The 13,337-nt window shown below is 75.3% G+C and overlaps 1 protein-coding gene across 1 annotated transcript in view; it reads left to right on the top strand.

The window, feature by feature from the left end:
* Positions 1 to 401: 401 nt before the first annotated feature.
* Positions 402 to 13,337, top strand: part of AURANDRAFT_63122 (hypothetical protein) — a gene marked incomplete at both ends in the record, with an annotated part of 18,098 nt that continues 5,162 nt past the window's right edge. The window contains 8 exons of the mRNA XM_009037584.1: positions 402 to 1,443; positions 2,351 to 2,796; positions 2,842 to 2,969; positions 3,001 to 3,104; positions 3,194 to 3,512; positions 3,595 to 4,630; positions 7,110 to 8,424; positions 8,577 to 13,324. Of these exons, the coding sequence (XP_009035832.1) occupies positions 402 to 1,443; positions 2,351 to 2,796; positions 2,842 to 2,969; positions 3,001 to 3,104; positions 3,194 to 3,512; positions 3,595 to 4,630; positions 7,110 to 8,424; positions 8,577 to 13,324 (9,138 nt within the window). The remainder of the gene's footprint in view (positions 1,444 to 2,350; positions 2,797 to 2,841; positions 2,970 to 3,000; positions 3,105 to 3,193; positions 3,513 to 3,594; positions 4,631 to 7,109; positions 8,425 to 8,576; positions 13,325 to 13,337) is intronic.

The following is a 13,337-nucleotide window of genomic DNA, read 5'->3' as shown; positions in this document are numbered from 1 at the left end:
CGACCGGCGGCGCGGCCGGCGGCGCCGCGGCCGGCGGCGGCGCCTTGCGCTCCGCGCGCAGCTCCTGGGACGCCTCGCCTTGCAAAATGTCGGCGACGACCTCCGCCGTGCTGGGCCTTTTGAAGATCGCGCCGGCGTGGAGCTTCCGCGCGGCCTGGCCGCCTTTGCACCTGGCGCCCGCGGCGCCCCGGATCGCGCCGCGGCGCGCCGGCGACCGGCTGCGGGCGCGCATGCTGGATTCTAACGATGGCTGGGCTGCCCCGGTATGTTAGTTTGTGTGAAGTTCAAGCGTCTGTGGTTGACCCTGGCGAGGCGCCGCGCCCGCGCACCATCACACCACGGCGCCGCTGCTGCTCCGACTGCTCTTGCTGGCGCCGACCGCCGCCGGGCTGAAACCGGTCATGGACGGCGCCGAGGCGCTCTCGCTGGCGAAGCGCGCCTGTCCGCAGTTCGCCTCCGCCGGCCTGAAACCGCTCGACCCGTCGTCGATCACCAAGGTCGAGACGCGGTCCGTCGCGCGGCTCTGGGCCGGCATGGGGTCCGTCGTCGAGCTGCGCGTCAAGGCCGGCGAGGACACCGCGGCGACGATCATGGTGAAGAAGGTCACGCTGCCGAAGCGCTGCGCGAGCATCGGCGACCGGCGGAAGAAGGCGTCCTACGAGGTCGAGTGCAACTTCTACGAGAAGTACGCGGCCGAGGTCGCCGCCGCGGGCTGCGCGTGCCCGCGGCCCCTGCTCGTCGAGCGCCGCGGCACCGAGGGCGTGACCATCGTCATGACGAAGCTCGTCGGCTCGTCCGCGCCCATGGACGGCGCCCGGAGCCGCCGCGTGCTCTCGGGCCTCGCGAAGCTGCACGCGCTCTTCTGGGGCGCCGCGGCCGACGCGGCCGTCGCCGGCGGCCTCGCGGCGCAGGGCGAGTACTGGTACCTCGACACGCGGCCCGACGAGCACGCCGCCATGCCGAAAAAGGGCTGGGAGGGGCGGCTGCGGCTGGCGGCGCGCGCCATCGACGACCGGTTGAAGTCCGACAGTAGCCAGACGATCGTCCACGGCGACGCCAAGTCGGCGAACATCATCTTCGCCGCGGACGGCGAGCCGCTTTTCTACGACTTCCAGTACGTGGGCAAGGCCTGCTGCGCGAAGGATTTGGCCTACTGCCTCTGCTGCTGCTGCGACGACGCCGACGACGAGGCGGCGCTCGTCGCGCACTACCGCGCGGAGCTCGCGGCCGCGCTCGGCGCCGCCGCGGCGCCGTCCCGGGAGGCGCTCGACGACGCGCTGCTGCTGGCCTACGCGGACCTTGGCCGGTGGATGTCCGGCTGGGGCTGGTGGGGGCACGATCTGGAATCGAAGATCAGGGTCGTCCTGGACCGCCTCGACGGCGGCGCGGCGCTCGCGTCGGAGGCGGACTACGCGGCCGCGATGGAGAAGGCGTTCCCGATCCGTGCCGGTTAAGGGCGGCTGATTAGTACTCGGAGTCGCGCGCGCAGCGCCAGAACCGGAGCACGTACATGAAGACGTCGTCGGGAATTTTGAGGTCGAGGAACAGCTGGGCTTTCGGGCCCGTGTAGAGGCCCGTGTCGAGGAACAGGCGGCCTTGCGGGCTCGTGTGGGGCCGCGTCTGCAGCTCGTGGCGGAGCTTGAGGAGCTCTCGGCGCGGGGCAGCGACGTAGGCGGCCCAGCCGCCGGCCGCGCGGACGTCGGCGAGGAGCTTCGCGAAGCCCATGCGAGTGTAGCGTCGCGCGAGGGTCTCGGCATCGAAACCGGAGGCGGTGACCGCGTCGATTGACGCGCCGCGGCTGAGGAGCAGCTTGCACATTTCTACGTCACAGCGACCGGTCATGGCGTCGCGCCCGCTCACGGCGGCTCTATGGAGCGCGGTCCACTCGAGGTACTGAGAAACTTGATCACGCGCGTTGACGTTAGCGCCGGCGTCGAGCAGGAGGGCCGCGGCACGGCATCGGCAGCCGATGGCGGCGGCGTGCAGCGGTATCCCGCGGCGCAACCGCCGGCGCCTCACGAGAGCGTCCATGTCGCGGTCCCCTCTTTTGTGCCATTCTAAGCTGGCACCGTGGTCCAAGAGCAATCGAATGCCCGAGAGGTACCCATGTTTCGCTGCGTGATACAGGCGCGAGCGGCTTGTAGCTTCGCCGACCGCTAACCCTTCGCGACCCTGAGTGCGAGCATCGACGTCGCCGCCAGAGCGCAACCACGCCCGCGCTTCGTCCAGAAAGGCGCGTTCCTCGCAGCTTTCGTCCATCGTTCGCGGGCGAGGGTAGAAAGTGCAGTAAATATAATGGGCAGCATCAACCCAGCTGTTCCACGAAGGACGTGAAGGATGGGGAAGCCAGGGCAGCCCACGCTCTTCCTGTTCGCGGCTCTGGCGGCGGTGGCGCGCGCGTACAATGCGAGCGACTTCTCCTTGACGGGGACTTTCGGCTACGAGTACACGACCTACAACACGCAGCTGCTGGCGGACCTCTTCGCGGACTACGACCGCTTCGCGCTCGCGAACAACGCGAATAAGTCGGACGTCACCTGGGGCGCGAGCGGCACGGAGGTCATGCTAGAGATCCGCATCTACAGCGTGCAGCACGTCGACACGAAGAGCGGGTCCATGGAGCTGAAGGTCTGGATGAACATGATGTGGCGCGACGACCGCCTCCGGTGGAACGCGAGCGACTACGGCGGCGCCGACATCATGATCGTCCCCGCGACGGGCGACGACGCGCTCATCTGGACGCCGGACATCATCGTCTATAACGGCGAGGGCAACGCGCCCGTGGCGCCGCCCGGCGTCCGTAGTTCCGATGCGAGGCCAGCCTGGAAAACGCACCCCTAGGACTGGGAGGGCCCGTTCGACGCGACGGTCTACGCCGACGGCCGCGTCTACTACTCGCGGCCGGGCCTGATCAAGGTCCTGTGCAAATACAGCGGTTTGGTCGCGCGCGCGGCCGGCGCGAGCGGGACGTCCCGCGGCTCGGGACGCGCGGCGACGCAGGTTCCCCTACGACAAGCTCAAGGCGACCATCGACCTCGGGAGCTGGTCGTTCCCGGGCGCGCCGCGCGGCGTCTCCGCGCCGTCGCGGCTCGAGATCGCGCGCGGTCCTAGGCAACATCATCGGCATCATCCCGTTCGGGGACGATCGCCCCTACGCCGTCGAGCAGGAGACCGGCCGGACGACGGGCAACAGCTACAGCGAGTTCGCGATCCACCGGCTCCACTCGCGCCGCGCCCGCGCCGGCGCGTCGGCGCCCGCGGTCACGGTCGGCACGCAGGTACAAGACGGACATCTACTACAGCATTTCGCCGTTCCCGTTCCCCGTGGTGACGATCACCATCGACCTCGACCGCGCGAGTTCGCACTTCCTGCTCCAGTTCGTCGTGCCGGGCCTCGCGCTGACGCTCATGAGCTTCCTGCCCATGGCCATGGCGCCGGACGCGGGCGAGCGCATCGGCTTCGCGATCACGCTCGTGCTCGTCTACGCCGCGAACAATATCGCCATGAACGAGTCAGCGTCCTGCGGCCGTCACGATTTTCGAGAGGTTTTGACCGGGAAAACGATGAAAAATCGTCACCGACGTGCTTGGTAGGAACGAATACATCCCCATCTGCCACGAGCTCCTGTGGATCCAGGTCTTCGACAACGTCAACCTCGGCGTCGCGCTCCTCGCGCTCCTCCAGTCCGTGTTCATCCTCTGGTGCTTCTACCAGCCGAGCAAGTGCCTCTTCCTCGCGCGGGTCTGCGCCGCGGTGACGCCGAAGAACGGGCTCCGGGACTCCGGCGCGGACGCGCTCCGGCCCCGGTGCTCGAGCGACGCCGCGGGGCTCGAGCGCGACGCCGTCGTCGCCTCCAAGGCGCCTCCGCCGCGCCTTGGAGGCGACGCCTCGCGCGACGACGCCATGTCCTTCGCCGCGGAGGACCTCACCGACGTCCGCGCCGTCGAGGCCGGCGAGGAGCCGCCCTTCGCCTGCGGCTGCGTCGGGTCGCCCGACGCGCCGCCGCCGCGGCGCGAGAGCCGGCCGCCGCCGCCCTGGGAGCTGCCCCCCGCGGACTTCGACGGCGACGGCGCGCGCGCGGCCCTCGGCGACGACGAGGACGACCACGAGGCCACGCGACGCCTGACGCTCTACGAGGCCTGCTGGGAGAAGCTCAGCGACGACGGCGCCTTCGCCGCGGACCTGCCCCGCGCGGACGTCGCCGCGTGGCTCACCTACGCGGCCATGCACCTGCCGTCGCCGCGGCGGGCCGCGCTCCTCGGCGGCTACGGGCCGTCCGTGGCCGAGCACGACTTCCCGCGCCTCTGCTGCGACGCGCTCCGCGGCGTGCCGGCGGACGTCGTCGAGGCGACGACGGACCTCTACCTCGCGAAGCGCGCGAAGCGCCACCGCGTCATGGCGCGCGCGGTCACGGACGCCGTCGACGGCGCCTGCCTCTTCGTCTTCCCGCTCTGCTACGGCGTCGCCATGATCATCCTCTTCAACGTCGAGTTCCGCGACAGCTACGCCGACGTCGACGACGGCGAGGTCCTCGAGCCCAACTTCCACGCGGGCGAGATCGCCCTCAAGAGCTGCGTCTTCGTCTTCGCGCTCCTCGCCGCGACGGCGGTCTACCACAAAGCGCCCGACGTGCGAGCGTGATAAGCGCGCTAGGGCTTAGGCGTCCTAGGCTGCTCCTACGATCCGCCCTCCGGCGCCCAGTGCGTCGCGACCTCGGCGAGGACCTCGCGTGGGAGCGCGTCGCCGAAGCACTTCGCGAGAATCGACACGAGCACGCCGCGGTGGTGGCGGACGAAGCCCGCCCAGTCAGCGGTGCGTAGGAAGCGTTCGACGAGGAGCAATGCGGGGGGATCGGGGGCGAAATCGGGGATATCGGTGTGGATCTGCTCGAGTAGATCTCTCGTAAGTAAACCGCCAGCTCTAAGGAGGTTGAGGAGGATGCCGCGATGTCCATTATAGATAGCAATGTAGACGGGCGACCACTTGGAATGCTCTCCTACCGCCTGGTCCGCCTGGTTGACGTCCGCGCCGCCCGCAATTAGCACAGCGACCGCGCCAGGTAATTGTCTCCTTACCGCGATGGTCAGAGGTGTTATTACCATCCCTTGGAAGTCAAGGTGAGAATTCGCGTCGGCTCCGGCGTCAATGAGAAACTGGAAGAGCGCCGTACTGCGTGCTTTGACGACTGCATGGAGGAGCAGCGGAGGATCTAGATCTACTTCTGGGTCGTTAGCCCGTACGCACTCTAGATCTATGTCGTCGCCGGCGTTGATTGCGCGTCTGAGAGCGCCTACATCGTCGGCTTCGATAGCCGCCCGCAAGGCTTCATCAACCGCCACCGAATTCGGCATCGATTGCTCGCGAGCACCACGGCTCTCCCCTCGGGGCCCTCCCGCTCGCCAACTTTTTTGTGGCACAAGCCTCCCTTAGGCAAATTGAAATCCGACGGTGCGAGGTCATATGTCCACGCCCGGAGCTCTCTAAGCGAGGTTCTCGTGGCTAGGCACTACCGGTCGGCGGCCTCGGCGGCAGCCGCGCGCTCTCGGCGCCCCGGGCGAGCAGGGCCGCCTCCGCGGCGACGAAGGACGCCGCGAGGGCCCCGCGGCGCGTGTCCGGCGGCGGCGGCGCGGCCCGGCGCCGGGCGAGCGCCGCCTCGCAGAGCGCGGCGAGGCCGTCGCGCGCGCGCGCGCCGTGGCCCGCGTCGCGCGGCGTCCACGCGGCGTGGTCCGCCGTCGACGCGCGCATGAGGTGCGCCGCGTCGGCCTTGTCCGCCGTCGCGGCGAGCAGGGCCGCGGCGAGCGCGGCGTCGGGCGCGGCGCCGCCGCCGGCGCCGCGGACGACCGCGCCGCGCCACGTCGCGGGCCCGCTCCGGGGCACGCGCGCGCCGTCGAGGAGCCGCGCGAGGAGCGCCGCGAGCTTCGCGTCCACACCCAGCGGCAGGGCCACGTCGAGCGCGATGTCGTCGACGAGGAAGCCCTCCGGCAAGAAGCCGCTGTGGATCAGGAGCTCCGCGGCGGACCGGTCGCCGTAGCGCATGCGGAGCTCCGCGCCCTCGGGCACGTCGCGCGCCGCGCGGAGCTCGAGGTAGGCGCCGCCGCCCGGGCGCAGGACGAACTCCGACGTCCCGCCGTCGGGGTCGTGGTTGCACATGTCCCACAGCGGCACGAGCGCGAGCGCCGGCGGCGCCGTCGGCGCCGCCGCGTCGGGCACGGCGTTCTGGCGCGTCACGACGGCGCCCAGGGCCCAGGCCCAGGCGGCGTAGGTGAACCCCGACAACTCGCCGTGGAGCGGGCCGCCCTTCTGCGCCGCTTTCCAGACGTCGCAGAACGCGCGCGCCCCGGCGACGCGGCCCGAGACCGCGCGGCGGAGCTGGGGCGACGGCCGCAGCACCGCGAGCTCGGCCACGGTCCAGAAGAGGGGCGTGTCGTAGGTCGGCGGGAGCGCGTCGAGGTAGGCGCGCCAGGGCGACGCCGCGCCCGCCGCGCGCTCGCGCGCGACGCGGACCGCGAGCGCGACCGTCGCGTTTTTGGCGCCGAGGCCCGACGTTTCGAGGAACGCGCCGACGGCGTCGCCGCCGGCGGCGACCAGCATGGCGCGCCGCGGCACGGCGAAGACGAGGGCGCCCGCGGCGACGGCGCCCGCGGCGACGACGGCCGTCTGGTCGGATCCGCCGAACGCGTCGAGCGTCGCGCGGTCGTGGCGCTCGACGCCGCGCTCGGCGCCCCAGGCCAGGAGGGCGCTGCGCGCCGCGCCGCGGTCGCCCGCGGCCGGCGCCGCGGGCTGGGCCGCGGCGAGCGCGTCGACGGCGGCGGCGAGGCTGGTGGCGGCCTTCAGCAGACCGTCGGCGTCAGCTCCCGGGTCGACGGCGCGGCAGGCGGCCGCGACGGCGTCGACGAGGGCCGCTTCGCTTCGGGGTTTGCCGTTTTGCTTCTTCTTGCTGCCCATGGCTGCGACGGCGGCGGCCGAGCTAGTGGCTTTTACCACAGGCTGGCTAGGCCATCGCGAGAGAGGCCGGACCGGAGCTCCGCCGACTTTGGTGATGCCGATGGCAGCGGCGCGTGAGTGAAACGCCATGGCTCTAGAACAAGCCACGAGGCACATCGAGCAGGCGGTGAAGGAGGTCGAGGCGGCCACCAGTGCCGAGTCCCGCCTCGCGGCCTCGAAGAAGTGCTACCGCGCCGTCTGGGAGCTCCGCGGCGCCCTCCGCGACGTGCACGCGCTCGGCCCGCTGCGCGAAAACAGCGCGCAGGCCAAGGCCTGGGACGCGCTCGAGGCGCTGCTCGGCGCGCGGGGTTTGGTCGTCTCGGAGGCGCTGCGCTTCGGCGCGCGGGAGGCCGTCGTCGCGCTCTACGGCGCGGGCGACGCGGGCGGCCAGCTCTACGCGGCGGCCCGGGGCCTCCACGAGCTCTGCGGCGAGTGCTCGACGTCCGTGCTGCCCGTCGCGGCGAAGAAGACGCAGAACCGGTCCGTGGGCTCGCGCGCGGCGTCCGCGGCCGCGCTCGGGCGCCTCTGCGCGGCGCACGGCGACCGTCTGGGCCCCGCGACGCTCGGCGAGGCGCGCGTGCGCCTCCTGAAGCACGGCGCCAAGGCGCCCGAGGGCTGCGCGCGCGCCGCCGCGCTCCGGGCGTTGGGCGAAGTGCTCTCGGCGAGCCCGCGGCACGGGCTGCTCGGGTTATCGCCGCCGGGGGGCGGCGTCGGCTCGAAGCAGCAGCAGCAGCACGCGCTCGGCGCCCCCGGCGGCGACGTGCTCAAGGTGCTCGCGGCGCGCTTCGCGGCGGAGAAGCACGGCGACGCGCGCGCGGCGCTCGCGGCGTGCCTCGCGGCGCTCGCGGACGCGGCCGGCGCCGCGGCCGCGGGCGCGCTCGCGGCGCTCGCGCGCGCGGCGGCCGACGAGGCCGAGGCGAAGAAGACCAAGGGCGGCGGGGCCGAGACCGCGAGACCGCCGCCGAAGCCCTCGGGCCTCAAGCTGAGCCGGTCGACGTCCGGCGGCGAGGTCGCCGCGGGCGCGAGCCCGGTCCGGTCCGCGCGCGCGGAGGTCGACGGCGCGCTCAAGCTCCTGGACGACATCCTCGAGCTCGGCTGCAAGCATCTGGCCGAGGACCGCGTCGACGCGCGTCTGGATGTCGCGCGCGCCTGCGGGTCGGCGCTCGCGGCGCACGTCGCGGCCGCGCGCGCGGCGCGCGACCGCGCGGCCGTCGGCGCGGCGCGCGCGGACGACGGCGACAAGGCCAAGGGCGGCGACGCCGCCGCGGGCAGCCCGCGGCCCGAGGGGTCCACGCGCATGGCGCGGCTCCGCCAGTCCGTCCAGGGCGGCTCGCCCGCGGCGGCCGCGGACGCGCCGAAGAAGCGGTCCGCGTTCGGCGCGGCGCTCTGCGGCTCGGACCGGGGCGGGACGAGGGTGATTCGACGTCGCTTCAACGTGGGTGTTCCGCGCGCGCGCGTTCCGGAAAAAGCATCCACGCTTCGAGACCGTTCCGAGAGATGATCGCTCGTCCAAACATCAGCCGAAACGAGTGGAAAACGGCCGAGCTAGGAGCCTTTGAAGTTGGGAATTTCGCACCCTTTTCCTGCCCAGGCTCGGACGGCGCGGGGCCGAGCCTCGTCGGCGCCGTGGGCTTCCTGGCGGCGCTGGTCGCGCGGCACCGCCGCGACCGGAGCCGGCGGGGCGTCGCGGGCGCCGCGCGCGCCGTCGGCGCGCTCCTGGAGCGCGAGGCCGGCGCGCTCGCGACGTGCGACGCGCGCGAGCTCGCGGCGGTGCTGCGCGCGACGCTCGCGCCGCTGCGCGACGACGCGCGCGCGTCCCAGGACGACGACGACGCGGCGGCGGCGGCGCGCTGCGCCCTGGGCCGCGAGCTGCGGAAGCGCCTCGGCGCGGCGCCGGAGCAGTTCCAGCGCGACGCGCTCGCCGCGCTGCTCGGGCTCCTCGGGTCGCCGCGCGGCGGCGACGACGCGCCGGCCGTCGCGGGGCCGCGCCTCGGCGAGCACGAGCTCCAGGTCGCGCTCGCGGAGTGCAGCCATCTGGCCACGGCCCTCGGCGACGCGGCGGCGCCCTGCGGCGACGGCCTCGAGCGCGCGGCGCTGTCGTTCTCGTCCGACGCGAGCTTCGGCGTCCGCGCCGAGGCCGCGGCCGTCGGCGGCGCGCTCGGCGGCGCGCTGCGCCCGCGGCTCGCGCCCCTGGCGACGATGGCGCTGAAGGCGGCCATGGCCGAGCATCATGCGTTGGTGGACCTCGCCGTCGCGGGCGACCAGGCCGGCGGCAAGAAGCGCGTCAAGGACGTCCGCGTCCGCATGTGCGCGCTCCACGGCGCGGCGACGCTCGCGGCGACGCTCCTGCGCAGCTTCGACGCCGGCGCGGCGGGCCCGTCGCGGGCGCTGGTCGACGAGGCGCTCGCCGTCGCGGAGGGCTTGGTCATGCGCCAGTTCGACGCGTCCTTGTGCGCGGCGAACCGCGCGGCGGTGCTCGTGACGTGCGTCCGCGCGGGCTGGGCGCTCGTGGGCGCCCTCGTCGCGGCGTCGGGCGACGCGTCCTGGCTCGACGCGCGGCGGCGGCGCCTCGTCGAGGTCTGGGGCCGGGCCATCGACGCCGCGGGCGACGGCGACGCGCTGTCCGGCGGCTACGGCGTCGCCGACGGCGGCGGCGCGCTCGACGAGACGCACGAGCTCGTTTGTTTAGAAGCGGCGGCGGCGTCCGTGCACGCGCTGGCGCAGTCCGCGGGCGCGGCCCTCGAGGGGCCGCTGGGCCGCGACGTCGCGAGCTTGCTGGCCAAGGTCGTCTTCGCGGCGCGCGGCCGCCTGTCGCGCCCCGCGCGCGCGCACGGCCGCTTCCGCCTCAAGCTCGTCGCCGCGGGCCTCCTCGAGGCCTACGCGGCCCTGCCGCCGGCGGCCTTCGAGGGCGACCCGCGCGCGGCGGGCCGCGTCTTCGACTGGGCCGTCGGGTTGGTGCTGGTCGCCGGCGCCGCGTTGCCCGGCGACGCGCCGCGGAGCGACGTCGAGGCGGCCTTCGCGCCGCTACCCAACGAATCCCTGGCGCTCACGTCGGAGTTCCCGCCCGGCATCGACCCCTGCTTCTTCGTCGGCCACGCGGCGGCCGGCGCGGGCGTCGGCGACGGCGCGGACGTCGGCGCGGCGGCCGCCGCCGCCGCGGGCTTCGGCCGCGACTTCGCCGACGCGCTGGGCGTCCAGTGCTGCGAGGCGTTGGACCACAGCGAGCGCGAGGCGCTGGCGTTCCTGGACGTCGAGCGGGGCTGCCCCGCGGCGCGCGTCGACGCGCGGCTCGTCGACGCGGCGAAGAACGCCGCGGGCGCGCTCGCGGCGCTCGTCGCGCCCGCGGCGCAGCGGAGCGCGATCGACGCGCTGAGCCGGGCCCTGACGCACGCGCTGACGCCGCCGAAGAGCGGCCTCATGTCGAGCGAGGAGGACCGGCGGCGCCGGGAGCGGCGCCACGCGACGGCGGCGGCGAACGCGTGCGCCGCGCTCCTGGCGATTTTGGACGCGCTGCCGCGGACGTTCGCGCGCGTCGCGGACGCGACGGCGGACCCCTTCGGGCCGGCGAGGACCGTGTCGACGTCGCCGCTGAGCGACGCGCCCCGGGACGCCCTGGCGAAAGCTTTAGCCGCGGCGTCGCCGCTCTGCCGCCGCGCGGCCGCGAGCGCGATGGCGAAGCTCGTCTGCCGCCTCGAGGAGCCCAAGGCCAAACTCGCGGCGGCCAAGGCGCTGGCCGACGCCTGCGGCAAGGCCGACGCGCCGCGGAGCGAGCCCGACGCCGCGCGGCGCGCGGCGGCGGCGGCGGCCGTCGGCGACCTCGCGCGCGAGCGCGTGCTCACGCACGCGTCCGCCGCCGACGCGCTCGCGAAGCCGCTCGCGGGCTGCGCGCCCAAGCCCGCGCTCCAGCGCGCCTGGGCTTTGGCGGCGCTCGCCGACGCCGTCGCCGGCTGCCGGCCCCACGACGACGAGGCGAAGCGGCGGTCCTTCGTGGCGCTCGTTTTAGATGCTTTGGAGACGCAGCTCGTGACGCCGGGCGCGGCGGGCCTCGGCGGCGGCGTGAGAATCGAAACCGCGGGCGGCGACAAGGCGCCCGCGGACGGCGACCGCGCGACGGCCTTTGGTCTCGACGCGCCGGCGCTCCTCTGGCTCGGCATCAGCCGCTGCGTCGCCGCGCTCGCGCCCCACGCGCGCGGGCTCCGGCCGGGGCCCGACGGCCCTCTGATATCGCGCTACGGCGCCGCCGCGGACGCGTGCCGCTGCCCGGGCGCGGAGCGGCGGTCCGAGGGCCGCGCGGCGGCGGCGGCGGCCCACGTGCCGGCGCTCGTCGCCGCGGCGGGGCTCAGCGGGGGCGCGCTCCTGGACCAGCTCGCGCTCTTGGGAGACGCGACGCTCGACGACGACGCGTCGGACGCCGTCGCGGCGGCCGCGCTCGACGCTCTGGCGACGACGGCGCTCGACCTCGACGCGCGACAGCGGCCCGAGGCGCCGGCGGCCCGGGCCGTCGCGCGCGCCCTCTGCCTCAAGGCGCTGGACGGCGGCCTGGGCCGCGCGACGTGCGCGCGCGCGCCGCGGTGGCGCGGCGCGGCGCTGCCGGGCGCGTTCGAGGCGCGCGAGCGCGCCGCGCGCGCGGCGGACGCGGCGGCGCGGGGGTTGGAGGCCCTCGCGGACGCGCGCCCCGACGCCTCGTCGGGCGACGCGGGCGCCGTGCCCTGGCTCCTCCTCGCGGACGCGTGCCACCAGCGCGCGGCGCGCGGCGCGACGGCGGACGCGGCGTCGGTCGTCCGCGCCGCCTGCGAGGCCTTCGGCGACGCCGCCTGGCTGCCGCCGGCGCCGGAGGTCCGGCCCGAGGCCGGCGGCGACGAGGCGGAGGAGGACGAGGCCAAGGCGCCGCGCCGCGGCGCCGCGCGGCGCGCCGAGGCGCTCGACGCGAACCGGGCCCTGGCGCTCCTGGGCCTCGACGTCTTCGCGGCGCCGCCGCGCTGGCAGGCCAAGGTCGCCGTCGTCGCCGTCGCCGCGGCGGCGCTCCGGAGGGCCGGCGGCGCCGCGGACCGCGGCGCCGCGGCCGCCGCGCGCGCCGCGCTCGACGGCGCCGCGGCCGCGAACGACCGGCGGACCGAGGCGCACGAACGGGCGTCGCGCAGGCACGCGGCCGACGCCGAGGCCGGCGCGAAGCAGCCGCCGCCCGAGGCGCCGACCCTCGAGCCGCTGCCGGACGCCGTCGCGCTCCGGGCCGACGCGCTCGTGCGCCTCGGCTGCGCGCTGGCCACCGCGACCGTCGGCGACGACCACGGCCTCGACGCGTTGCAGGCGTCCGGCCTGGATCTCGTGGCGGCGCTCGTCGGGCGCCTGGGCGCGGTCGCGGACCCGGACGCGCCCGACGACGCGGCGCTGCTGCAGCAGTACGCGAGCCAGCTCGGCGCCGCCGCGCGGTGCGGTTTAGGAGCGGCGCGGCCGACGCCGAACGTCGTCGCGGCGCGCGCGTGCGTCGAGCGCATGGCCGAGGCGGGGCTGCTCGCCGACGCCGCGGCCTGGAAGCGGTTGCTGCGGGTCGCGGCGTCGACGCCGTCGCTGGCGAAGCCCGACGACGACGCGTCCGCGCTCGCGCCGGGCGGCGACGACGGCGCGGCCGACGACGTCGCGAACCACGTCGCGCGGCTCGGCCTCCTCGCCACCGCGTCCCTGCGCGGCACGTCCGGGGCCGCCGTGCCCGACATCGGCCGCTTCCGCCGGCGCTGGCTCGCCGTCGCCAAGGACGGCGCGCGCTTCCTCGCCAAGGAGCGGCGCGCGGGCGGGCCCTACGACGCGGACGCGTTCGCGGGCGCCTACTTCGACGTCGGCGCGGGCGCCTGCTACGACGGCCGCGCGGACGCCGCCGGCGTGCGTCGAGCGCTCGTCGACGCCCTGCCGGCGTGCTGCGCGGCGGCGGCGGCCGCGCCCGCGGCGCCGGGCGACGACGCCGTGCTCGGCGACGACGCGCTGCTGGGCGTCGCGCTGGCCTGCGCCGTCGACGGCGACGGCGGCGGCGCCGTCGCGGCCCTCTTGGCGCACTCGTCGACGCTCGGCGCGGGCGCCGTCGCCGCGGCGTTCGGCGCGCTCGCGGAGGCGTCGGACGGCGCGGCGCTCGCCGCGGCCGTCGCGTACCTCGAGGGCGGCCGCCGCGAGGGCCTGGCTATGGTCGGCCGCGTGGCCTGCGCCGCCGCGCGGCGCGCCGTCGACGCGGGCGCGTGGACGCCCGCGGTAGACGCGGGGCTCGAGGCCGTCGCGCGGCTCGCCGCGCGCGCGCCGGACCCGCGGCGCGTCGCCGTCGCGCTCCGCGCGGCGGCCGCGCCGCCCGAGGCCGTCGGCGCGACGC

Source organism: Aureococcus anophagefferens (assembly GCF_000186865.1).
Source record: "Aureococcus anophagefferens unplaced genomic scaffold AURANscaffold_6, whole genome shotgun sequence".
Classification (NCBI taxonomy): Eukaryota; class Pelagophyceae; order Pelagomonadales; family Pelagomonadaceae; genus Aureococcus; species Aureococcus anophagefferens.
Note: the sequence above shows the minus strand (reverse complement) of the source record. Positions and strands in the feature narration are given on the sequence as shown.